The following is a 27,405-nucleotide window of genomic DNA, read 5'->3' on the forward strand; positions in this document are numbered from 1 at the left end:
GAAGTCTCAGATCACTTTAAATGCTGTGTATCCACTGCTAAAATACAAGAGGAATGGCCAAAAAAGGCAAAACCTTAACCACATGTTTGCAATGAGGTTTTTATAAATGTAAAAGTTCATAATACTCTTCAGATTTTTGTCATGTCTACAGTATGAATTATTTGTAGAAGAAACTATGCATTAATAGTACAGAAAAAGCAATTATGTATCACTAGATTAAATCATAATACATTCATTAAGATAAATAAACCTGTTTTTTCTTCTGTATCATGGGAAATTCATTTGCCTTGGCTTGTTCTTCTCATGCACACAAAATCTTCAGAGATAATCTTCTGTATCTTCAAAAGGACTTTTTACTTTCCATGTGGCCTTGGAAGGCCTAGTTCTCTCTTCATTTTGAGGTTTGAAAAAATGACTGGTTTTCCTTGGACTGGATTGACCATCATGAATCTTTGAAATAAATTACATAAATACCATAAAAACAAGCCTAAATTCCCATACACCAAAGAAATCAAACTGAAAATGGACAAGCCTGCAAACAACATGAAGCAAACTTGACACAAAACAGATATTTCACTGTGTACAAACAATAGCCCTTGGCTGATAAATAGAAAGAAGTTTTAAGGTTGTTTGCAATGTCATGAGATCATGTCTTGCAGAATCACAGGTCTCCATCAAACAAATGCGCATTTTCTGATTGTATGTGAAGGGATTGTATAAAAGATTTGTGAGATGTTATTTGCTAATAAGTAATAGAGTGATTTTGTTCTAGATCTGTATTTTCTAGTTTTGCTGAAAACAGTGTAAACTTCTGCGTCCCTAAGAAAGCTTCTGTGTGTGTTGGCAAGGAAATGATAGAAGAATGTAATTAAGCAAAGATGACCCTAAAGTGAAATGTGGATTCTTTACAATATACAATGTCCTTCCCACCAGCCACATGTGTTTGTCAGATGTTTACAGAATCTTCATTAACTAAGAGCTTTGCTAGATAACAGAAGCTGAAGCATGGCATCAATGACTCTGATAAGGACAAGTGTACGACCAATCTGCTTGACAACTGACAAGAGGCTGGGGTTTGAAGCAGACTGCAAAAAGAACACAAGAAAGTGATTTGCAAGGGGTATTCCAGTTGTTTGCCTTACATCTTCTTTCCTCTGTCTGTTTTGAAACAAGACTGGCAATCAGCTAAAATACCCTTGTCCTCTTGTCTCTCCACCAGAAAGTAAATACAGAAGAAATGCATTGTTTTGGAGTATTAGCTGTACTGTCTGTTTTCAACATCATTGCTTGTTTGACAAGAGGCAAGCCTCTGGAAGACTGGGACAGGCTATCAGCCATGGGAAAGTCTGTTGCACACTTTCATGATCCTGGGCATGTAGAAGATGAGACCCATTTCAACTTCAAATCTTTCTTGGAGAATATGAAGATGGATTTACTAAGGAGTTTGAATTTGTCAAGAGTCCCCTCACAAGTGAAGACCAAAGAAGAACCACCACAGTTCATGATTGATTTATACAACAGATATGCTGCAGACAAGTCCTCCATCCCTGCATCCAATATTGTAAGGAGCTTCAGTACTGAAGGTAGGAAAAGTCCTCAATATGTGGACTACAATTTTTAAAGAAGTACATGAATAGTAAATAGTCAGATTCTTTTGAAATTCAGAAGAAACTGAGATCCTAACTTCCACAGATTCTTTAGAAATGAAACATTAATATTTTGGATTGTATTCTTACTCCATAGTTTCTTTCAATCTTTAAAAAATGCAGTTACCTTTAGTTTTCTTCTTTGATATTTTCACTATACAATATTCTCTTCTCAAATGCTTGAACTAAGATGATGCACCAAATAACAAGGTTTATATGAAGCATGTTTTTCAATCCTAGATATTTGGAACTGAGTTTTTATGTTAGCATGCAAGCTTTTGATCACCTATAATTGATTATTTCTGGTGGGCTCTGTACATATTTAAAAACTACAGCAACCAACTGAGAAATTGGTCACTGGATCCAAGCAAGGAACAGCGCTACTCCTCCAAAATTCTGGGTTAGACAAAGATTTATATGGAAATGGTTAGTCATGCTTATATCAACAGAAAAAATTCAAGATCCCTATCTATGTAACATTAAATAGACTTTTAAAAGATCCATCAGGCAGTAAAAAGTTAGAAGTAAGTGCAATCCTTGTTATAAAAATGAAACAGAGAGAAATAAAGTTTCTGTTCATTTGAAAAATAGACATACACAACAGGACTACAGGGAACACCAAATTCCCAAATTAGTGTCTCTAGTCCTGAAATAGAAAGAAATCTCAACAATAGGACCTCGATTATAGTTTCCATATCTCACTCTCCCCTCTGACTACTTTAGAGGGTAAATGATCTGAAAAAAATAGCAGCAACAGCCAATTAAAATTGCCCTAAAACCCTGTCATGATTAAGCAATTAGTTTACATTGAGCATTAAATCGATATCAGGAATGATTTTTAAGCACTACCAGTCTGACCTTCCAGCCAAATAACTGCCCCTCCCAAGGCAGAGTTGCTGGTACTGCACATAGATTTCGAGACAACAAAAAAAGTGAACAAATCTACACACACTCACAGGAACAGTCTGGGACCTGGGCATGAAAGGCTGTTTATCACCAAGTCCCAGTTCAGATAGACACTGGAGCTTCAATTCAGGATTTTAAAAACTTTTCCATTTCCCCAAACTCACCGTCTAAGCTGCTTTCAAACTTACCTGAAGACAACAAGAAAAGCTTCAGCACAGCCAGTTCTTAAAGACACTTAATACGTATATTAGAGCAGCTCATCCTGTGCATGGTTATAGGAGTAGGAAATCATCGGGGTTTCTTACAAATTCTTTGTGTAAAAATATCTTTAGCAAATTGCTAAATCTGAAAACTCTATTCATACCTTATTTATGTACTTAATACTGCCCAGCATCATCCATACTTTGTTCTAGGAAGCCTCTTTATGCTTCCCTCCACACACTCACCTAGCTATGCAATCACAGTAAAATACTACCAGCATCAGGGACTTCCATTTCCTCTTTTCACTCTTTGCCCTTGAAACTTGGCCAGAAGACAGGATTATTTTTTTTTAATGCTGTGCTACCACGCTCTTATTTTATCCCCAAAATATATCCTGAGTCTTTTAAAATCAAGTTACTTGGACAATCAGAAGCACTGTAACCACATATTTTAATTTCCTATTGCAGATGTTGTTTCTTTAGATTCACCAGAAGAGAACCCATTTAAGAAACACATTTTGTTCTTCAACATCTCTGTTCCACAATATGAGGAAATCACCAGAGCTGAACTGAGAATTTATATCTCCTGTCACAGGGAAGTTGGGTCTCTCTCTAGGCTGGAAGGCAACATGGTAATTTATGATGTTCTAGATGATGGCCACTGGGAACACCCAGAAAGTACCAAATCTTCCCTTGTCTCCCACAATATCCAGGAATGTGGTTGGAAGATGTTTGAAGTGTCCAGCGCTGTGAAAAGATGGGTCAAGGCAGACAAACTGGAGACTAAAAATAAGCTAGAGGTTATTATAGAGACTAAAGCTCTGAGTGGTTTTACTTGTGGGAAGCTGGATGTCAGTGTTACCCCTGACACTAAAAATCTGCCCCTGTTAATAGTGTTCTCCAATGACCGCAGCAATGGGACAAAAGAGACCAAAGTGGAGCTCCGCGAGATGATTGTTCATGAACAAGAAAGTGTGCTCAAGAAACTAGGGAAAAACAGCAGTTCATCTGAAGAGGAGCAGCAGGCAGAGGAAAAAGCCATCACTGGATCCCACCTGCATTCCTCCAGAAGCAAGAGAAGCGTTGGAGCCAACCACTGTAGAAGAACTTCCCTCCATGTGAACTTTGAAGAGATTGGCTGGGATTCCTGGATCATTGCCCCAAAAGATTATGAGGCTTTTGAGTGTAAAGGAGGTTGTTTCTTCCCTCTGACAGATAACGTCACCCCAACTAAACATGCTATTGTCCAAACTCTAGTGCATCTCCAAAATCCAAAAAAAGCCTCTAAGGCCTGTTGTGTTCCGACTAAACTGGATTCAATCTCCATTCTTTATAAGGATGATGCTGGTGTGCCCACTTTGATATATAACTATGAAGGGATGAAAGTGGCAGAATGTGGCTGCAGGTAGTATACAAGGCAGAATTTCTAAGAATAGGAACATCCCCTTTTTCTGTCTTGTGTAAATCTGTATAATAGTGATGCAAATGAAGACCACTGCAAACAAGGTTTGGAGCAGGGTATGGGGCTGGTTGTTTTTGCTGCTTGTTTTAAGGGAAAATTGGCATTTAAAGAATGGCAATCATTGTAAATAGCCTGCATTATATATCATGGCAAAGTGAATACTGGATTAAAATATTGTGAGATTGAGTGAACTATGCATTATCTGGTGACAGTGATACAATGTCAACGCCTTACTTCAAACTTTCTGTTTAATCAACTGTATTTAGGTCACAAACTAGAGGATTTTCAATGGGGGTTTAGGATGTCCTGCAAATGTTTAACAATTCTTGAAATCTAATTCTCTCAGTCAACTCTGACATTTTCAACTTTGGTAAAACTCAGTAAATGGAATGCTGTCTGCATGATAAAGTCAGGAATCTAAATCCAGGAAGCCTTTTCTCATATCAGTAATCTCAGAGGCTTTTACAGGCAAATTATTTGTTCCTGTAAGTGAAGATTTGCAGTATTCAAAACAGAAGAGACTCTCACTTATTTCATTCCCAAGTTTCCTTCTGTGGGTAGCAGGTGCCTTAGTTTCAGCTTTCTTATCCTCAATGTCCCTATTTTTACCCCTTTATGGCACATACTTGAATGATAAGAAGTGCAGCCTTCCGCTTCTAAGACACTGTTTCCTAGGAGGAGCAGCAGCCCTTATCGCCGCACAAAGATAAGGAGCCACTTTGACCTACTGCATATTCTTAGTATTTCTTTGCAAGATCATGCAGTCAAATGATGTCCAGCCTTAGGAGCTGTATCCTAAGAGCAGTGGGGGTTGGCAGAGCTCAGTACTTTTGAAAAGCCCAGGCTGCTTATACGAGGGCCTAAATTTGTTGTTCAGATTCTGGCACGAGATTCTGATTTTTTTAAATTTCTTCTTAGGAGAAACTGTATTTTATATACAAAATCCTTTCATCCCTTAGAAGTCTGGGAAAAATGGAAAACTTGTGTCCTATTACATTACTGTATGAGAAATATACTATCATACTATCATTCTTCTGACTTTAGTTGTGTTTTCACTAAACAAGGATACCATCTTTTCTGCAATTAAAGTAAACTTCCTTTGATGCTAACAGTGGTTGTGCCTGTAAAAGGACAAATTGTCTTCAGTTGGTTGCAGGTGAAAGGTGTAAGAGCTGTACAACATCACCATAGTGATCCTCACTTCTACTCCTTTGCCACCTTACACACATCTACCTGAGGAATCTTTTGAACAAAAGCCTTAACAAAATATGCATTGGTTCGAAAAGGTGAAGAATACTGATGATGCAAAAATTTAAACAGTACCCTAATATATGGAAGCAACAGAATTTAAATTGATAGCATATGTTTTGAATTAGGCCGGCCTGTGGGCAAGACGAATTCATTTGGCATGAACAGGTCAGCTTGAAATCCAATACACAGTTTATTTACTATTGTTAACCTCATACAGAGCAAATAGCAGGTGAGTGGGAGCACGGTAGTTGTAATTCCATCAAGAACTGCTGGTTTGATCACAAACCATGAGCACAAAGCACGATTCACTAGAATTCTTGAACTGATTTATAGTCTTTTTCTTTAGAACTGGTCTGAAGTTGGATCAGATCTGGGATCTGGGTCCGTGCAAACTCTATACATCCCTAGCTGCATGCCATTAACCTCTTAAGTTTCCCACAGCAGTAATCATTTTACCACTGGCCTCTGTCATCTTACAGTCATCGTTATGTCTTCCTCCTACCAGAGCCCCATGTATTCTCTCCCTATTTTGTTCCTCTCTTCTAAGCTCCTGACATTTTGCAAAACTTCTCTTAAGTGACAGAAAAAACCAAACATGAACTTGGTGTAATCACATTAGAAGACTTATTCACCCTTGTGTCAATGTAATTGTAGCTAAGTGCCCTCCAGACATCTAAACACAAGGCCCTAGTTATATTTTGACTTCACTGAATACAGGACTTTGTCCATAATTAAATGAAAAAATGGGGAAGGGGAAAAACCTTCACAGAGAGAAATTCTTAAGAATTGGGAGGGGGACAGGGGGTGGGGGCTGTTCATTCTGAAGTCGAACACTGATCATTATTTCCCTTATTTGGCTGGGAAAAAAAAAACCCCAAACCATATTTTGGCTCAAAACCTCAGCTCCTAACTATGGAATCAGAATTTCAGAGAAGACCTACAGTTCCCATCACAAAACTGGACTAGAAGTTGTTTTTATATTTCAGTGAAAAGAATCAGTTGAGCTTCCAGCCAGCTTTAATGATCATATGCCCATTGGCTTAACATTTTGGTTGGCATGGTAGTGAAATGAAGAGGAAATGAGAACCCAGTAGTGACAAGAGCTGCTGCTACCTTCAGCACGGCTGAAGTGCATGTCAAATTGATGTTTGGCTTTAAGTTTAGCAGCTTGATTTATGGTTTGCACATTTAATTTCAAATATTTTTTTGAGATCTCTCAGGTTTCAAATGCTTTGGGATGCAACAAGTCAGCCAAATGGTCATGATGGTTCTAGTGAGTCCACAGACAGTGAAGGACAGGTAAGCATCTCACCCCTGCTTCAAGCTGGGCCCACTGAACACTGAGAAACCCCTCTCTCATCACTGGATCATGAATGTTGACCAGAAGCTTGCTGTTACTGAGGAGCAGGTTGGGGGGTTGTGTGGTGTTCAGCAGATGCACAGTTAAAATTGAAAAACTTGTTTAACATAAGCACAAGGCTGATATATGTCCTCCTTTTCAGGCCTGTTACCTATCTGTGTAACAGTCCTGTATATCAGACTCACCAGCTGACTCCACAGCCAATTTTAAGGCTAACCTATAGCACTTCAGTCTGAATAGATAAACACGGTAAGCTGGTGGAGGCTGTTCAGAAGATATAGCTGCTGCTATTTTTACATAGCTTCCCACCTTGTGTGTGTACACAGCAGACACAATGTCCTTTGATCTCACCCACTCTTCTATGCCATGTCCCAACACAGAAGAGCAGCTGATGCAACTTCACAATACAGAACTAACAGTCACTAAAACCAAAAATGTCTCTATTTTCACTATTCTTTTCTACAGGTGAAGAGGCAATAGCCTTATGGGAATCTGGAGGTGTTTGGCTAATATCTGCTCAGATGCCTTTATACTGTAAAGATCCTATCCTACATAGAAGCATTAAGCTAAATTAACAACTCCTGATGTTCAGAATAAAATGTTTTAGATGGCCTCTCAAGGAAACCCATCGTTTCAGACACAGCTATGCCCTACATGGTTAACGCTGCTCCCAGCATAGGTGATTACAGCCTCCTCAGAGCCTGGCTTTTACCACACAGGTAATGCACTCAGGTGTGTGGCCATGCACCATGGAGGTCCCCGTCACCACATGCTGTGAACTCTCAGAAGTATCAGCACATTGCTGTAACTCCTCACAGGAGAGGTTGCAAGGTATGGGTGGAAACACATACTAAGCTGGCAAAGCCAATATATTAAGTGTGCAATGTCTGTGAGGCAAGACCCTGTCCTCTGACTGCAGGACTGCTCCACATCCTCTCTGGCTGCTCTGAACAGCTAACAGGACATTCCTGTGATGACCATGTCCCTTCTCCCACGTGAACTCCCCAAAGTACCATTTGCTGTGTGTTCAGCAGTCAGAAACAGGGCAGGTCCCTCGGCAGTCCCTGGGGGGCTCGGAGCTCTGCTCTGCTTCTCCCAGGTGGGACACTCTGCCTGCCTGAGGCACACACCTGCTCCGTGCCACCCCAGCTCTCACAGGAGCCCACCGGCCGCCTCAGAGCCATCCTCGGCCTGCCCTCAGCCATCAGTGCTTTCGGTGAAAATCAAAAATCCAACAACAAAAAACAGAAAATCAAAATCTAACAGCAAGGTTTTAAGGATTTAAGTTTTTCTTATTACAAATGTAATCATTAAGCAACTTAGAATACTATTTCCATGTTCTTTAAATGGAGATAGTTCAATATTAAAAAAATGCGAAAGAAAACATTCAACTTTCATTTTAATCTATACAGGTTTGTATGGCATAAGAACTGAAAAACCTTGGGACAAAAATCCAACATTACTTCTTTTGGCATGGGAATTAGAAAGGGATCTAAGGGTGATATTGTTAATTCTTTTTATTTCTCGGGGGCCTAGAAAGCCTCCTCAGGAACAAGGTTTCCTTTGTACTAAACAGTACAAGAACGGAACAGAACAGACAGTCTTAGACCATACCTATGCAATCCAGTCATGCCTGTCACAGACAGCTATGAAGTAGTACTGACCCAGACTTGTACATCTATAAATTCAGTGGAGGTTTGTCTAGAAATACTTACTGAAGTCCTGGAAGCATTAAATATTTCATTAGCATAGTCCTGTGCTTGAGCTAATAAACTCTGCCTCTCAGTATTTGGAAGCCAGCTATCACCTTTAAGTTAATTCTAATTCATACATGTAATTTAAAATATGGCTGTATTAGAAGGCTTTACTAAAACCAGAAGTTTATTCCAACTTTCACCTTTATCCTGTTGGCATCTCTGCCAGTGAAAAAGGTGCTCTTGCTGCCACCTTCAGATGAGCCTCCTGCTACTGCGGCTTGTCAGTGACCAGATATCCACATGAGTCTGATGAGGAAATGGTGGGATCAGCTGCACGTGAGAACTGGGGAATATTGGAGCAGAATATAGAAAGTAAATAATATGCAGAAAAAAAATATAATCTTGCACCCATGGAAGATTTTTAGTATGTGATCTGAGTAAGGCAGACAGATTAAAAAATATCTCTTTTCAGAGTATGTGGGAAGTTCATACCCACAGGAAGTCAGAAAATGAAATACTTGTGGACAGATTTTAAAGGGTCATAAAATTTTATGAGTTATAAAACCTAAAACTAGGCCTTAGCTATTTAGGTCTGCTCAGAACTAAAATCAAAAGAGGAATTTGGCTTGAGTTATATTATAAATTAGAATAGATGGTGGAGTTATATTTTGGATCTGGTTATTCAGAGTTCAATGAACAGACTTGTATTAAACAACATATTTGATAAAAACTTAAGCTACATGTGCCTCAAAATGAGTAAGCAAATAGTCATTCTCCAAATCTTAAGGAATTCACACCACACAGAAAGGATTCTTACCTTCTAACACCATCTATAAAGAATTACCAGGGTAGCAGTGAATGTTACATGTCCTTTTGAATTCAGAAATACATACTAAGTATTCATATTGAATTTCAATAGAAAGAGATTACTGAACAGATCCAGTAAGGAAAAATACTTTTTTCCACTGTCCTAGCATTTTAAATTGTGCGTTTTGGAAAAAATCATTAATTTTACATTTACATTGTGAAGCTGGTTTTGTTTGTATGTGACAATGGTAAGGTACATGAGAATGAATGTACATAACTTGGGAAACAAATTGACCTATGGGGTCTTGCCTTATCTAATCTAATATCAATCCCGTATATATTTCTCAGTATCTTTTCTTCATGAGAAGCTCAGCTACAGTTTCCAGCATTTCTGATATGAAAATCTTTATAGACAGTGATAAAAGGCAAAATAAATGTCAGGAAAATAGAGAAAAGGTTTTTTCCTAATATTACTATATAACTATCATAGGCAGGAAAGTGCCATTTTGTGGTTTTTAACCTCTAGATAAGGCCTCACTGGAGAAGAATATTGTTCAACCGTGGAAATACTTCCTTAAATGCTACAGAAAATATTGTCTTGTAAAGAGTTTAGCAGAAATAGATAGACCTCATTTAAGTATGGAAGGCACAGCTGATATCTGGCACACTCTGATTAAAAATACGCAGTTGCTATCTGTTCTCGTCTCCTTTCTGACTATTGTCTTCATGGAAATTCATCTATGTTTGTTACATTCTGAGTAAGATGAGGTAACTGTTAGCACCTTCTATATAACAGCTGTAACACTCTTTGTACAGTAAGTTGAAAGTCATGAGTGGCAGGTTTCATTCAGGACGCTCACACATGACACCAACAGAGTGCATCCAGACAGGCTTAGACCATCTTTAGACTCTTCCCTCCCCATGCAGCAACATTTTGACAGGAGTAGAAAAATGTCCTCTTCCCAGATTTCAGGGTCTATTCTTGTGGCTACCTCCAGCAAACAGAGAGGCTGGGCCAGCAATTCATTTAAAACTTGAAGCCAGGAGTCTGTTCTTGTATATCTTTGGCATGTCAAACTGGAGCTCAGAGTGGGTACAGCCTGCATCCTGCATATTCTGATCCTCTTTCAAACTCTTAATACAATAGGGTCTCAAATACATTGTGAGCAGAAGAAAACAACCCCCTCACGTTCTATTTTGGTGTGTTGAGCCTGAAGTCTATTGGCTGGGAGCTGTCATCAGACATGACCATATGTTACCCAACAGTATTACAAGTAAATCCTAATTGAGTGCAAATTGTGAAGATTAAAGTCATCTCAGATTTAGCTGTATTATGTTGAGGCAAATGTGTTTCAAAGTCCTGTTTAAAATGCTGGCAATTCTCAGCACAGAAATTAAAAGGCTGTCATTACCTTGGATTTTATGAGCTGTGCTAAACGTCTGGAGTTCCTTGTTTGGAACCCTTAGTCATGGAATGCAAGTACAGTCCTTTGCAGCTCAGACTAAAAAACACCAAAGACAATGTATTGTCAACAACTTTTGAAAGAATATTAAATATTGATACAACTTAGTCACTGAAGAATCTCCTCATATAAGCACTTTATAAATAATGGTAAAAGGCATGATGATTGCTATTCTAACTGTGGTTAAAATCAATACTGCATTTAAGCAACCCACTCTCAGGATAAGGCAGGACCAGTTTGCAACATGCAATGCATTGCCTTTTGGAAACAATTAACTGCTAGAAAGATCATCCTTGATGATTGAAGTTTATTACTGTTTCATAAGAGGCCTGTGAAGTAGTAAGGAGCTGAACTTCATCTATTGGTGCACTTTGGATGATGCACTCCGTTTTAATGAGATTAAAGGTTTAATGCAGATAAAAGATCTGTTCAGTGCACCTGGATTCAACACAGGGATTTCAGTGCATTTCAGAGTCATTGGAGAGCTATGTTCATCTTGATCAATAAGGGCATCTGACTTCTTTTCTATTCCACACAAAGACAAAATGATCAGGACACATTTCTTGCTGTTTTCAGTACTGATCGTGTGCAGCATACCTGCTGAGGAAATCCTGCAGCCAACTCTAGTGCTGGACATGGCTAAAGTCCTTCTGGATAATTACTGCTATCCTGAAAATCTATTGGGAATGCAAGAAGCCATTGAACAAGCAATCAAGAGCGGAGAGATCCTGGACATCTCAGATCCAAAAATGCTGGCCAGCGTCTTGACTGCTGGAGTGCAAGGTGCTCTGAATGACCCAAGACTGGTGATTTCCTATGAGCCATTACCCCATGCAGCTCCCAAACAAGAAGTGGAGGGTTACCCTACTCGTGAGCAACTTCTGAGTCTTATTGAGCATGTGATCATGTATGACAAGCTGGAGGGCAATGTTGGCTACCTGAGGATTGATTATATCATAGGAGAGGAAGCCGTGCAGAAAGTTGGAGCTTTTCTGGTGGACAAGGTCTGGAAGACACTGATAGAGACATCTGCCCTGGTGATAGATCTTCGTCACAGCACTGGAGGACAGATTTCTGGCCTCCCCTTCATCATCTCATACTTGCATGAGCAAGACAAGAGGCTGCATATTGAGACTGTATACAATCGCCCCTCCAACACCACCACGGAGATATGGACACTGCCAAAGGTGTTGGGAGAGAGGTATGGCAAAGACAAGGATGTCATTGTTCTGATCAGCCAACACACCACAGGAGTGGCTGAAGACGTGGCTTATATCCTCAAGCACATGAACAGAGCTATCACTGTTGGAGAGAAGACAGCCGGGGGTTCACTGGACATCCAGAAGCTGCGTATTGGTCCTTCCAATTTCTATATGATGGTTCCTGTGTCACGATCTGTGAGCCCCTTGAGTGGGGGTGGACAGAGCTGGGAAGTGAGTGGGGTAATGCCATGTGTGGCTACTGAGGCAGAGCAAGCCTTGCAGAAATCCTTGGACATCCTGGCAGTGCGCAGAGCAGTGCCTGGCACCATTAGCCACCTCAAAAACATATTAAAGGACTATTACAGCTTAGTGGAGAGAGTGCCTGCACTACTGCGGCACCTCGCCACCTTTGACTTCTCTTCTGTGCAGTCATCGGAGGACTTGGCCACCAAATTCAACACTGAGTTACAGGCCTTATCTGAAGACCCCCGCCTGATGGTCCGAGTAATGATGCCAGGTGAAGCTGCTGATCCCCCAGCTGAGAAGCCAGTTGGAATGGCAGCAGATTTACCTGACAATGAAGAGCTGCTGCATGCCTTGGTGGATACTGTCTTCAAGGTGTCGGTGTTGCCAGGCAATGTTGGCTACATGCGCTTTGATGAGTTTGCAGATGCCTCTGTGCTTGTGAAGCTGGGGCCTTACATTGTACACAAGGTGTGGGAGCCCCTTCAAAATACAGAGAACTTGATCATGGACCTACGTTACAACCCTGGAGGCCCTTCCTCCTCTGCTGTGCCTGTGCTACTCTCCTATTTTCAAGACCCTACTGCTGGTCCTGTCCATCTCTTCACAACTTATGACAGATGCGCCAACCAAACACAGGAGCACAACAGCCAGGCAGAGTTGCTGGGCCAGTCCTATGGGGCTAAGCGTGGCATCTACCTGCTCACCAGCCACCACACTGCTACAGCTGCTGAGGAGTTTGCTTACCTCATGCAGTCCCTGGGCCGTGCCACACTGATCGGTGAGATCACAGCAGGAAGCCTCTCACACACCCGCACCTTCCCTCTGCTGCAGCCTGGCCCAGGAATAACCCGAGGCCTGACTATCACTGTTCCTGTTATCACCTTCATTGACAACCACGGAGAAAGCTGGATGGGTGGAGGAGTTGTTCCTGATGCCATAGTGTTGGCTGAGGATGCACTGGAGAAGGCTGAAGAAGTGCTAGCCTTCCACAAGAACATGGGAGTACTTCTGGAGGGTACCGGGCAACTCCTAGAGGCTCACTATGCCATCCCAGAAGTGGCTGGTAAGGCCAGTGCTATGCTCAGCACCAAGCAGGCCCAAGGAGGTTATAGATCAGCTATAGACTCTGAGACTTTGGCTTCCCAGCTCACCAGTGACTTGCAGGAGGCCTCTGGAGACCATCGGCTTCACGTCTTCCACAGCCATGTGGAACCAACTCCAGAGGAGCAGCTTCCCAATGTGATTCCCAGCCCCGAAGAACTAAGTTACATCATTGAGGCACTCTTCAAAATTGAGGTATTGCCAGGGAACCTGGGTTACCTTCGCTTTGATATGATGGCTGAGGCAGAAACAGTGAAGGCCATTGGGCCACACCTGTTGCAGATGGTATGGAACAAGCTGGTGGATACGGATGCCATGATTATTGACATGAGGTACAACACAGGTGGCTACTCCACTGCCATCCCAATACTTTGTTCCTACTTCTTTGATCCTGAGCCTCGGAAACACCTCTACACTATCTTTGATCGCAGTACCTCCCGCAGCACAGAGGTGTGGACTCTCCCCCAAGTCGCTGGCAAGAGATACGGCTCCATGAAGGACCTCTACATCCTAACAAGCCATATGAGTGGCTCAGCAGCTGAAGCTTTCACTCGCTCTATGAAGGATCTACACCGAGCCACAGTTATTGGTGAGCCCACAGTCGGTGGATCTCTCTCAGTGGGCATTTATCGTGTTGGTAACAGTTCTCTATATGCCTCCATCCCCAGCCAAGTGGTGCTCAGCCCAGTCACTGGAAAAGTATGGAGTGTGTCTGGGGTGGAGCCACACATCACCATCCAGGCCAGTGAAGCCTTGGCTGTAGCTCAGCACATTGCCAACCTACGTGCCCAGGTGCCACAGATACTGCAAACTGTAGGCAAGCTTGTGGCAGATAATTATGCCTTTGTGGACATTGGGACTGTTATAGCATCCAACCTCACAAAGAACATCAACAAAGACAATTATAAAAGGATCCATACAGAGGAAGAACTTGCCAGGAAGGTGACTGCCATCTTACAAGCTCTTTCTGATGATGAACACCTGAAATTACTCTACATCCCTGAACATGCCAAGGACAGCATCCCAGGGATCATGCCAAAACAGGTACAGTTCTTTTGTACTCAGCTATAGAGATGCTAGCTGGAATGGGAGCATTAAGTCAAATACCTTGTCTTTTTTCTAGCCCATACCATTAACTCACCCTGATTTTCCTGTACCCAGAGAAGAAACCAATGCCTGAGTAGGTTTTACGGGCTGAGCTGTCTCTTCCACTTAGGGTGGTAGCTTGTGGAATTAGAGGGTAGTTCTGGATTTTGGAAGCAACTTTCAGGCTGTGGTTTTCAGTTGCCATATGCCACAAGCAAAAATTTGGGGTTTCAGGGTTAGAAGAAAGATATCTCGTTGTTTCTGTGATCCCTCCTCTTTCAATGCTGCAGCTTTTCCAGCTTTAATTAATTCAGAAACCCTCTGGTTTCAAACCCAGGTTGTAATTTGAGGGAAGTTTAGTTGGACTAGAGTAAATGCATACAACTCACTTTACATGCAGCCATGTGCTCTTTGATGGACTTTTCTATACAAAATTGTAGCAGCTGACATCTATAACACCAGAATAATCAGCAACTCCTTTGGTAGTGGCAGTGGAAAGTTGTTCTAATTGTATCTCATGCTCAGCATCAGACAGTTTCCCAGTGACCTAGAAATACTTTGGAAGAAGTATCTGGGTGGAAGTTAGGGGACCCCAGAGAGAAATTGATTTTTAATAATCTACTTTTGCCCTTGCTGTGTGGTTTGCATAACAGTCTGTGCTTTGTTCTGAGCCTGAGTGTTTATACACTGGTCTGCCTTGGCAATCTTTCTTGTTCATTGTTGTGCTGGAGGGAGCTCCCAGGAGCACTTGTTAAAATTCCATCTTCAAATTAAATAGAGGGTTAGGATAACCTGATCCCTTTCTTGGATGGAGTTAGCTGCTTTCTGGCTACTGCACTAGCATGGCTATCAGGGACGTATTTTCTCCAGGGACTCATAAAATTACTTTTTGAAGAGAATGCATTTGCTTCGCAATGAACCAGAGAAGACCAAGTGTCAGGTAACTATTAAATGTTTCCTGGGGGAGGAAATCCGTGGAGTTCCACACTCTGAAATTTTTGGCATGCATGATTTAAAGTGGCCATGACCTTTGTGGTATTATCACAAATACTAAGGTCAAGGACAAAGTCTAAGCATTGCCAGGGGTGGATATTTTTTTTTCAAGTTTGTTAACCGAGAGATGCTGGCCCCATTCTTGCCTCTAAGATTAAATGGAAATAATCAATTAAAGGAGTTTTATATTCCAGCACTCTCCCTCCTAACTTGGTTGAGTGTAGAAAACTTCAGTCTAAAGATATTTCAATGCTTTTGGCAGAGTTCTGTGCTCAGTTTTTATCAAACATACCAGTAATGACACATCATAATTTCTTTCGATTCTACAGAATGGAAGAATATTGCAAATGAGTCACTGTGTTCACTGAAGGCTGTTAATGAATATTGTTGGCAGTTTTGACTTGTTCAGATCTTACTTTATTCAGACCTTAAACGTCGAGAACCGAGGACAAGTATCTTATTTGTCACATGACATAAAATTCTGATCCTGATAGTGCTAGTGAAGAAATGCCATTTATATTATCCAATGCCTCTGTTTTACCATAGTTCTTTGTCAAACCAAATGATTGGAAGAGGTCAGGGATACATCCATAAAAAGGAAGTCACACCAGTGTAGATAAAAATCAGGACAAATGTGAGATTTCTCCAAGGTGAAATAATGTAGCAGAGAATCACACCTCTTATGAGACTAATATGGTTTCCAGAGGCAGAAGCATCCCCTCATACTGCTGGAGGAAATCGGGAGTCAAATAGACAAGAGAGCATTAAGATGATAACAAAGACACTGAAGCCATTAAAGGATTTTCCTTGAGATGAAGATTAAAGAAATTACACCCGTTCCACAGAGCCCTGGGCAGCAAGAGTACCTTCATCTCCTGTTTTGCTTTTGCAGCCATAAGAGGGATGCTTTCTGTGGAACATTTCAATATACCCCAGCGAGTAAATACTTTTAGAGTACAGTGAATCATATATGATGGCACTAACTGTGTTTATAAATTTAAAAAAAATATATAAAATAAAAAATTCAGCAGCCCGATACATGGACATAGTGGCTCTCTTGATCTCTACCACATTTATTATTTAAAAACCTAAGAGCTAGTTTTTCTCTTGTGCTACCTACCTTCCAAACCACCCTCCCCCTTGACAGTAGAATTTTACTGTTAATGACCTCGATGGTGATGCAGATCCAACACAATTAACTGAAAGTGATGATGAATAACTACAGGAAGGATGGGATGGGACATAGGAGACAGACAAGTGAAATGTGTGCAGACCTTTGTATCTCCTGCACCAGAATAGCTGCTGAAGCGTTGTACAGGGGAGTGAATGTGTCTCCTCTAAGCAGTAGCAAGGTCACTGCTAGTCAGTCTCGTCAGCTGCATAAATGTCACTTTCCAAAGTCAGACTTTCTTGAGTCAAATTTTGTCTGTATTTTTTGTGATCCAGAAAATAACATTTTGCTTATAAGGCAGAGTTCTGTAAACTTGCTGACCTGCAGCTTAATAATACCTGCTTCTTATTCTTCTGTCTCTCCCTCCCTCTCCAGTCAAACTTTCCTCTACAAACTGAACATTTGTGTTTGTGACTGTTCACCTATGGAAGAACTGCTGTCTGATTTTTGCATAAGTGTTATGCCCATTTTAAGTGTCAAGGGGTCTCCCTGAGTGATTATTTTGGCCCCTTCTTAATGACCAAATACTTTTCATGCAGTCTTTACACCTAAGAGAATTTTTGTAATGATGGTTTAGATAAGCAGCTGAAAATGATGATCAGAATAAAAGGCAAAAGCTAATCCTTTATAAAGAGAAATTGTTCCTGCATTTCAAGTCCTTCTGTTTCCAGATGAATAATATGTGTATATAGGAGAGTGTTGTACTTGCTGAAGGACACAATAGTTAGGAGATGTTTCACCAGAAAGTACAGTTTGCTGATATCCCTTCATTAACGAGTGAAATCAAAATAATCAAATTGCTACATCTATTGCTAACAGATGAAAAAACAATTGTAGGCCCTATGGAGTTGATTTATATCAACATAACCACAGTAAAGTCAGCAGTACTATGCAAGTTTATGCAAGAGAAAAATGTCTCGTGTTTAACGCTCATTGGCTCCTCACCTTTTGCAATTTTACTTCCTAGTTTCTAGGGTGACAGAAGTTCACTGCACAACTCTGGGAGGAAAGTAGCTTGTTTAGGGGGAGTCCTGTAAAAATGTAAATGGTTTTTTCAGAGTTCATAATCTGAGAAAAGTCAATAGGGTCAAGCTGTTACAGTAAATACTCACCATCATCAAACTGGAATGGATAAGGAAGAATATAAGGAAGACATGAAATCTTCTGCTACATATAGCTCTAAAGAAAATTCATCTAGAGTATAATATGCACAGTCTTGGGCAATGGTTTTTTGGAAAGATGTGGCTCAAGTATGGAGACAGCAGAAAAGAGGGACAGGAGCAAAGAGAACACTGAATAAAAGTAGCCTTCAAAAAGTTTAAAGTGTTTGAGTTGTTTATCCCTGAGAGAAGAAAACTGAGAGGACACATGGAAACAGTCTTCAGATACGTAAGAGACTGTTTCAAACATGAAAAGAATAATCTCTTCCCTTGTCCATAGTAAATAGAACAAGAAGTAATGCACTTAAACGTTACAAAGTAGTGAACTTCGACAGTTTACACTAGATCTTAAAAACATCTTTCTGATAGTAAGACTGGTGACGTACTAGGGTGGATTGCCTGGAAATCACCCAGTAAAATGTGTGTTGCTAACAGCAAGTGAGAATGAGCTGTCAGGGCTATAGCTGATCCTGCTCAGTCCTTGAGCTGGGGGCCCTACTAGGATGAACAGCTCCATTCCAGCCTGTGAGGGCACACAAGGAATCCAAATGCTCTAAGAAAAGTGCAACCCTGCCACTCAGCCCTCAAGATCTCATGGTTCTTAAACTATTCTCAGCGTTTACAATGGTATTGCAAGGGTATTGGCTGATAGTATTTTAACAGCCAGCAGTTGACAGCACTAGCAACCTTAATGGAAATCAGTTATCTTAAAATGGTCAGCACAAAAATAGCTATGAAAAAACAGTTTCCATCAAAACAGACAAAACAACTTAAAGGAGAGTTGAAAGGAGAGAAGGAAGAGAGGCACATTTAGACAAGCGGTTTGCCCATTGTTGAGGTTTGGGTCAATGACAGAACCAGGGATCAAACTCCATGCACAAGTACCAGGGCATCATTCTAAGATCCTATTTTGTGTGACATCATGTCTTTTACTTAGGCCACTCACCTGTGGAAGGAGTCTGAAGAATAGGACTGCAGACCCTATATAGTTAATGAAAAAACCTTTTTCCTTGGCTTAAAGTGGAGTTAGCTTGGAGGTCCTTTAGTGTAGCCACATTGCTTAGAATGTGCACCTGAGGGTTTATATTTAACAACAAGCCATTTGTATGTAAACATTGACTGAGCAGCAGATCTTACTTTCAGCTGCATCCTGTCCCAGCTTGTCCTTGGCCAGCAAACAGAGCCCTGCCTTCCAAATGACAGCATGTGATTGCTTCCTGAAGCTTGACTTACCTCCTTAGGTACCCACAGCACATGGCCCACGTACCAGCGTCATGAGCCTGCAGTTTTTGCAGGGCAATAACTCTCTAATGTCAGTCACAGGCTCCTCACCTCTTTTCTGAACCTCTGCTGAGATATTCAGTCACTTTCTCTAGCTCCCCAAAATTACATTCTGAGTCCTTTTCATCTGATTTCCAGTCTTAGAACTTTTAGAATAGATACATTTTCCTACCTTTTCCTGCAGCCATGAAGAGCTTTCATTTAGATCCTTGCACATTTATTTCACCCCATGAGAGTTGGGGCTTTAAAAGAAACCTGCCCACCTTGAAATTTATAATGAATTTTCAAGAGTTGGTAAAACTAAAGTCCTCAGGGAACAAAAATGTGACGCATCCCAGTAAAAGAACAAGTAAAGAAAAAATTTATCAGGCAGTTATTATTCTTAACGTGTTTATGGGTATGTATTTAGCATTTAGCAGTTATCACTGGAGACAGAGATAAGACATTTATGTGTTCAGTTAAAATATCATTAGTAAATGGCTGAGAGTAACACGTCAATTTTATTTTTAGATCTTACTAATGAGTGATGTTTTTAGTTTCCTCCTGTGGGGGAACCAATATCTCTGAACTAGACATAAGTTCTGTCAGAACAATCAATGCATGCTGGATATATTTTTCAAAACTGTGATTTGTTAATCGAAGTACAGTGGGCAGATCAAGTAGCATTGCTCTCACTGGGAAGTGGATTGGAAATGACAAACTCAGCAGTGCTGGACTGATGTGTTTACAGTCCAGATGCAATCGTTATTTTCACTAGTTATAGTGATAAAGAAGGGTACAGAAGAGTTTGCTCTTTCCATCAGGTCAACAACAACTGGACAACAGGGCTTTTAAAATAATGATTTAAATTTTGGTAATTTTGGCATACATCAGTGAATGAATGATGAAGTGTCATATGGTGGGTAATTTTCCCCAAGGTAACCTCGAGCTGTGTCAAACATTGCTGCATTTACACACCTTGGAAAAAACTCTTTCTGCTGTGGCACACCTGCTTTTGACAGGAGCACAGCTCCAGGCCAGAGCACTATAGAGAGGTCAGGAGATTACTTGACTTCTCTGCAGCTGAAGAAAGCCAGAGTGCCTGCCCAATTCTGAGGCGTGTTGTAAACTGGAAGAGCACTCTAGCACATGGCTCACTGCTGGCTCCTTGTTCTTTTGAGTGTAAAAGCATGGATTGTCTGGGGATGAGCTATGGCAGACAGCAGCTGATTAAAAAAAAGGTATAACACCGTTTTCACAGCAACCCTGAGAATAAAACACCAAATGACCATGTAAGTCATATGTATTCTAAATTCTTATCTCAAGCTGAAAGAGACTATTCCATATTCAGATACTGCATACAAAATAGAAGTTTGGCAGTAGGAGCTGGCTGTGTCCCAATACATACAGGGGTAACTAGGATAACTTTATTATTTGGCTACACGTTGCTACTAAGAAAATGTCTGCTGTTCAATAACATAAGCTAAGCAAAATTAAATAAATCGCAACCTAACACGTGAGGCTCCAGGCACATGGCCACCATATAAGAGATTTAGCATATCTACTTCATGAGCATCCTAGCACATGCCCAACACATCAGGTTCCTCATTGTCACAGGGACTGGGTCATTAAGCAGGGCTGAGGCCACTCGCACCTGCAGCCAGCAGCTGTTTGTCCAATGAGGCCAATCAAGAGATTATGAAGGTCCCAGGTGCTTTATTTAGAAACAACTCATAAAGGCACCATGTGGGCTTGGGTGGCAGGCTTGGGATGGTAATCTATACTGCAGGCTGGGATTGTTCTTGTAGTCTCTTTGCGTCAAGGAAATTCTTGTATTTTTGAAAAGTAAACTGAGCTCTGGGTGCCTGATCTGGATTCCGGGCGTGTTATTGATGCACCTTATAGTGTGCAAAAATGCATCAGGCAATGCAAACCTATGTTTAGTGTGCAAAAATATTGTAAAATTTATTACGTTTTTCAAACTTGGTCACATTTCTCACTCATGTCCCACCTGGATTAAACACAGTCTATGTAATTCTGTGTCAAGCTACCAGTGCTATCATTTGCTGAAATGATTTGTTTTGTTTTTCTGTACTCTTTCAGATCCCTCCACCAGAAGTATTTGAAGATTTAATTAAATTTTCATTCCACACAAATGTATTTGAAAACAACATCGGCTATCTGAGATTTGATATGTTTGGAGACAGTGAACTTCTAACCCAGGTGTCCGACCTAATGATTGAGCATGTTTGGAAGAAAATTGTTCACACAGATGCATTAATCATAGACATGAGGTAAACCTTTGAATGGCAAATAACCAAAGCTCTTTAAAAACAGCATTTTATTTGTAACAGTGAATTAGCTTTACATGACTTGCTGTCCTGTTTACAGGCTAACATTGCTAGGATTAAATGAGAATAGGAAAACAGCCAAGGAAAATAACAGTCTGGAAGAATATCTCAAGATAAATTGTATCATCACTTGAGATGTTTAGAAATAAATAGGCAAATTTAGGGAATAGTTTGATAATGCAATTCTGGATGTTATATGTGTTTTATTTCTCTAATTTCTTTCTAATATAACTCTCCATGTCCCGCATATATATATACATATAAATAAATCTTTTACTTCATGTAGTGGCCAAGATTCAACAGTCAAAAAGACCATATTTAAGGCTGCATTACAACATTTAGTTTGCCATATCTGCACTACTGGATAATTCTGGGCAATCAGGTCTGTAGAGAAGGGGCCCTGTGCACAGAACACAAAGGTACTGCAGCACTCCTGGGCACTGCTGCACCAAGCTGCAGCATCATACACCTGCTCTCTGCTTAGAATTCTGTTGGACACTTCAGTGTGTCAACAGTGCTCCAAATCCTATGAGCCATAAGATGTCATCCATTTGTCTCCAGCTATCAAAGCAGATTTTATATATATATATATACATACGTATATATATATATACATATATACACATATATATACATATACATATATATATATACACATATACATATATATATATACACATAAATGGACATTTCCTACACAATATTTAGGGAAGTAATTCTCTTGTCGTGGTCCCGAGCTAATGCATGTGAGCCCAGAACAGTACAAATATAAACCAAAGAAAAGAAGGACTTTGTAAGAACTTGGTTTTAATGTTAGAAACCACTTGCATCTATTGTTATCACAGGGCTCTTAATATTGGTAATCTTCTTAATATTCTTGTGGGATTTTCAGGATAGGGAGGAAAAGTTGAGCACAATGATGAGAGTAAAGATCTTACTATGTGAGCACAGAAGAGTCAAGGCAGCAACAGACAAAGCACACCCCTGACTGAACTTGAATTCAGCAAAAGCACCACCATCTTCCAGTAGACTTGAGATAGGATTGGGATTTTCCTCTTTCTTGCCCCAGTTTTTTCCCAAACTAAAACCTTCAGGGCTGGGGGCACTGAAACAGCAAAGATGAAATCATCTCTCAGGTACCAAATTGGTATCATTATAACTGTTTTCATGTGTTGTTTGGTGTGGCTTATTTTTTTTTTTTTACATTTAATGTATTTTCAGTCTTTTCAGTGCACATAAAAGACCCATTCTCTGAAGGCATATAAAAGATAAAAAACAAATCTTTTGAAATTCTCTGTTAGCCAATCTTATAATTTCAAGACTGATGATTTAAATTTTGCATGGGATTAACTGCAATGAATAATGTTTCTCATTTTACAAGTTTTCATCCCTGAAACAGCTGGGCCACTCATGAACTTCATATTTGGATAATGTCAATTTTGCATGGGATTTATCATAATGCATAATGTCTCTCACCTTAATAGTTCCCCTTCATAGAGCAGCTGTGCCACTCATGAAGTTCATAGTTTTAACTCCCAGAGCATTGATAGGAGACACTGATAAACTAAAAGGCCTCCCTAAGGTCACAAAAGACATCTGTAAGAAGGAGTACTAGCATCCAAAAGTTAAGTTAAAACTCTGGCAACTGCTCAGTCATTATTACTGACTAAAGTTACTGCAGTTTCACTGTCTGCAAGAGAGTCCCGGGAAGGGCATTCCAGCGTTGCCCTGCCTGCCACCAACTGATGGCACCTGTGGGAACCTGGGCTCTGCTGGGCTGAGTGTGCAGCACCCCCTGGCAGCACAGCACTCTCAAGGACATGCTGAAGATGGTTATTTGACTTCTAGGCAGTCACAGTGTCAATAATACAGCTCCCAGATGCTGAAGAATAAAGATGAAGCTTCACTCTTTAGAACAGTGGTCTCCTGGATTGTCGGATTCTTTTCTGGAGGTGAAAAATCTTAGCTATAGATTGAACTGAATAAACTAGTTTTCCAGCAGGTTTTTGCTGGAATGCCTGTGCTAGGTACTCCTAAAATAACCTACAGGAAAGTACTGAATACTCACTATCAGTAAGTACAAACATTTCTAGAGCTATATGTGCTCTAGTATTAGTGAAAACTGACAGGCAAAAATATTTCAGTAGTTAATTGTATGTATTCATAGCAGGGGTTCTCCAATGACAGGCTCTTCAGTAAAATTAATCTTCAGAGACTGCTATGGAATTAAACTGCAACCGAAGTTTTCAATTATGGCTGTGCTAAACACAATCTTTAGGCCCCAAGAAAATGACCTTATTTAAACCACAAAGTTTTCTCATTTTGTGTAGCAAAATATAAGAACACAACAGGTCTACAAACATATGTTGCTTTAATTGGAATCTACTTTCATGTATTAGAGTTTAGGTATTCAGTCCTTGCTGGCTACATCAGGAGCAGAATGGGTTACTCAGAGGAGAATAAGAATCTGGTGTTTCTCAGTGGATTCAGAGTCTTGGCTTACTTTCTGAGTTTTTTCTAAGTAACATAAAGAAAAAAAATAGCCTTTTAAGTTTTGTGTTTGCTTTTGAAGTTAGTTTTGGGCAATAATAGTCCAACACTCTTAGAAGGATTTTGTTTTTCCAATAGACGTGCAAATGCTGATAGGAGAGAATGAATGTAAATATAACAAAATGTAGCCATAAGCCTTTTTGGGAGCAATATTAAGGAACAATACATGGAAGGGAGGTCAGCTGGCTGGCACAAAGTTTCAATTGTTTCCTTAATATTTTTAATTTTTGAAAAGGTACAATATTGGAGGCTCCACTACACCCATAGCAATCCTATGCTCATATTTCTTTGATGAAGGACACCCAATTCTCTTGGACAAAGTCTATGACAGACCCAGTGACTCAGTAAAGGAGGTATGGACCCAGCCACAGCTCAAAGGTAAATGACAATTTTTCAGAGTAGCTTTTCATGTCAAATGTCTCTCCTTGTCACTTTAAAGTGAGCCATTAAATCCTGTAACTCGTTTGGTGAAAGCACCTGCCACGATCAGCTCAAGCTGTGTAGAGAATGTAGAAACAAAAAATGTGCATTTCAGCTATGTCACTCAATGCCATCTACAAATAACAGTTTATCACTCCTAGAAATGGGGTATGTTAGGCACAGAGGTTTGTAAATTGGTCCCCAGAAGTTTAGCCAACTATTGTATACAGCAGCTGTAACTTGTTGCTTTTAAAATTAAAGATGAATCCAGTGTTGCCTAGACCTCTAGTAACGCTTCTTCCAACACTCCCATACAGTTTTTAGTTCCCTACTACCTACCTGTGTAATCCTCTACATCAGTAGATGAAAACACCGTAATACCCCGGTTTGTCCAGAAAAGAGAAGAAATAACCACTAAATTTTGTACATCTGGGAGAGTTTGAATCATTTGGCAATGTGTCACACACGCCCCACACATACCCTGCCCCAGTTTGTGGAAGTTGAAAGGATGCTGCAACAGGAAAAAACAGAGCTCTTCATTCAGTGTTCATAAACTGCAGTTAGACTACGAAGAAGCCTTAAACATGGGGTTTAATTATTTTCCCCTCTTAAGCTAAGACAGTAGCAAAAAAAGTTAATGTTGTCTGTAGTTGTTGGCCTGGATCATGCTGAAATGGTTAAACTTTTTTCCCAGTCTGCAGGGTCCATCTATTTTCCCAGGCAGTCAGAGGTGGGTTGTGCTTAGGGATATGATTTTTACGGACACATTCCAGTTTCCATCAAAGAGAACAGGCAGATTCATTAACTTCAAGGAACTGGATCTGGTCCTGTATTATATATATCTACTGAGAAATGAGTCTTCTAATGGTTATTATGTTTATAGTGAAATGATGGTGTGAAAATTAATTACCATGCTTTTGGGCCCCTCTCTTAGAATTTAGCATGGGAATTATATGTTGCACTATTACTTACTTACAGATTGACATTTTTAGAGCAGTTTAGTTTTCAAGTTATCAAGTCCTAGCTATTACCCACTGGTCACTTTTTCGAGGAAACTACACTCTCAAAAAGTATCTAGCATGTTCAGATATATTGAAAATAAGGTTCAAAGTCCTTCCTATTCCTGTCAGCTGTTTTCTGTAAGAAAATGAGATACTTGGCTCAGATCCTAATAATAAAGGGGTATTTGTTGAAGGGTTTGGAACAAAGGCCATGTATAGCTTCCATTTACAAACTATAAAAAAAGCTGTGGGAAACCACTGTAATTGTAATTTCATAAAATAATGCTTGCACAGTTGCAGGCCAAGCTCTATGACAGCCATGTTCCTAGAGCAGGGATGAGGGTGAAACTGAAGATGCTTCTGAAGGAGTTTTGACTACTGCTGCAATGGTGAAAAATGTAATTTTTCTCACCTGTTTATTCCACTACTCTGGGGAGATCTGGAGCTCCTGCAAAAGTCAAGGCCACAGAAGACCTAACTGTAGTAACCATGAGCTGGCTTTCCTCCTTATGGAGAACCAGAAACTTCTTTCATAACCAGAAGGTGATGACACAAGAGCACCACACAGGGAGACAGCCTTTTTTTTTTTTTTTTTTTACAGCATATAGTCTGGGCTAGTGTTAAAAGTACTTCACTACTATCATAGGCACAAAGTAAATTTCCAGACTTCTTGGGTTGTTAATAGCAGGTAGGGAGTAAAGCCTCTATCTTGGTTTCGCTTTGCTCTGTTAAAAAAATAAATCCCTCAAAATGGATTCATTTCTGATGGGTTTTTTCCTACCTTACAGGGGAGAGATATGGCTCTCAGAAGGGGCTGGTAATCCTTACCAGTGCTGTGACAGCTGGGGCTGCTGAAGAGTTTGTCTTCATAATGAAGAGACTGGGCAGAGCTCTCATCATTGGGGAGCAGACCAGTGGTGGCTGCCATTTCCCACAGACGTATCAGGTAGATGAAACCAATTTCTACATGGTCATCCCCACCTCCAGATCAGTCATCTCTGCAGACAGCACCTCTTGGGAAGGAAAAGGAGTCCCTCCTCACATAGAAACACCAGCTGAAACAGCACTCATCAAAGCAAAGGAGATGCTCAATGCTCACCTACACAGCTCCAGATAACCCAGTGGAGGAACACAACCCTAGTTTTTATGAAAAGCTAGCTAGCTACCCAGATATAAACCCTAGAAAGAAGCGGGAGCTTCATTTCAATCTCTGTGGTCAGTGATTGGGTCCCTCTACATAGCTCAAAGTGACTCCTTCCCAACATGATGGCAATTTCCCTCATTCTGTGGCACCCAGCTGTTCATGGTTGAAATACTTCAATAATTCACTGAGGTTTCTGGATTCCTCTCCTGTAATCAAACATAAATGTTCAGTGTGACAGTTTTTTAAAGTGTAGCTACCAATCACAGATTTCCTTTTGTCCCATAGAAAATCCCAGTTGTCTGTGTTGAAAGCATGTGAAGAACTTTTAAGACAGAAAAGGCTCTTCTTCTTTGGAAATTGTGTACATTCCTATTTATACATCTTTTAAAACTACCAGTAGTTGGAAGAGTCTGTTTTCCAAACTGCAAGAGCTAAATTAAGTCTCTTCTCCATTTCATCATTTAGATGTACCAAAAATAACCATTCCCAGTCTGTCAGGGTTGCCAAGACTCCTGGTATTTGAAAGGAACATGCCTGCTTCTCTCATTGTCTGTCAGAGGGGAGGATGAGTGAAACAAAGGCAGTTCATTGACTCTTCTACCTAGTGCCCAGATCGGCTGACTCAAGGAAAAGAATCATATGTTTTAACTTAAGGCTGAAATTAGGTTGCTCTGTCCTGCCCCAAAGACCGCGGGGGGGGGGGGGGGGGGGGGGGGGGGGGAGAGAAAAAAATTTAAAAAGAAAAGCTGAAAAATATCCTTTGCACCCTGCTATCAAGCCACACATGAAGTGATAGAGTATTCCAAGAAAACTCACAGAGATATTGACATGAGCTTAATGCACAGCATTCCTTGTCTTTCCTACAATTCCTAGTTAAACATATATCATCATAATTATTTAAGCATATGTGTAACTTTACTTTAGATCT

At 40.4% G+C, this 27,405-nt stretch overlaps 2 protein-coding genes across 2 annotated transcripts; both read left to right on the forward strand.

The window, feature by feature from the left end:
- The first annotated feature begins 1,237 nt into the window (after positions 1–1,237).
- On the forward strand, positions 1,238–4,299 carry GDF2 (growth differentiation factor 2). Its single transcript, XM_066190613.1, has 2 exons — positions 1,238–1,583; positions 3,221–4,299. The coding sequence occupies exons 1-2, from the start codon at positions 1,238–1,240 to the stop codon at positions 4,159–4,161; spliced, it is 1,287 nt and encodes a 428-aa protein (XP_066046710.1). The 3' UTR covers positions 4,162–4,299.
- Positions 4,300–11,427: 7,128 nt separating this feature from the next.
- Positions 11,428–27,152, forward strand: RBP3 (retinol binding protein 3). The gene is made up of 5 exons (XM_066190614.1): positions 11,428–14,385; positions 21,115–21,305; positions 24,148–24,290; positions 26,122–26,426; positions 26,968–27,152. Exons 1-5 carry the CDS (start codon positions 11,428–11,430, stop codon positions 26,998–27,000), a joined length of 3,630 nt encoding a protein of 1,209 aa, XP_066046711.1. The 3' UTR covers positions 27,001–27,152.
- The last annotated feature ends 253 nt before the right edge of the window (positions 27,153–27,405 follow it).

This window comes from Chamaea fasciata, unplaced genomic scaffold (genome assembly GCF_029207755.1).
Source record: "Chamaea fasciata isolate MVZ Bird 193981 ecotype frontalis unplaced genomic scaffold, bChaFas1.0.hap1 SCAF_9, whole genome shotgun sequence".
Taxonomy (NCBI): domain Eukaryota; kingdom Metazoa; phylum Chordata; class Aves; order Passeriformes; family Sylviidae; genus Chamaea; species Chamaea fasciata.

Excerpts from the sequence above, each read along its gene's own strand:
- GDF2 (XM_066190613.1), top strand. The coding sequence starts at position 1,238 with ATGCATTGTTTTGGAGTATTAGCTGTACTGTCTGTTTTCAACATCATT. Across the intron at positions 1,584-3,220 it reads AAGGAGCTTCAGTACTGAAG|ATGTTGTTTCTTTAGATTCA; the intron begins GTAGGAAAAGTC and ends TTCCTATTGCAG.
- RBP3 (XM_066190614.1), top strand. The coding sequence starts at position 11,428 with ATGGCTAAAGTCCTTCTGGATAATTACTGCTATCCTGAAAATCTATTG. Across the intron at positions 14,386-21,114 it reads CAGGGATCATGCCAAAACAG|ATCCCTCCACCAGAAGTATT; the intron begins GTACAGTTCTTT and ends GTACTCTTTCAG. Across the intron at positions 21,306-24,147 it reads GCATTAATCATAGACATGAG|GTACAATATTGGAGGCTCCA; the intron begins GTAAACCTTTGA and ends ATTTTTGAAAAG.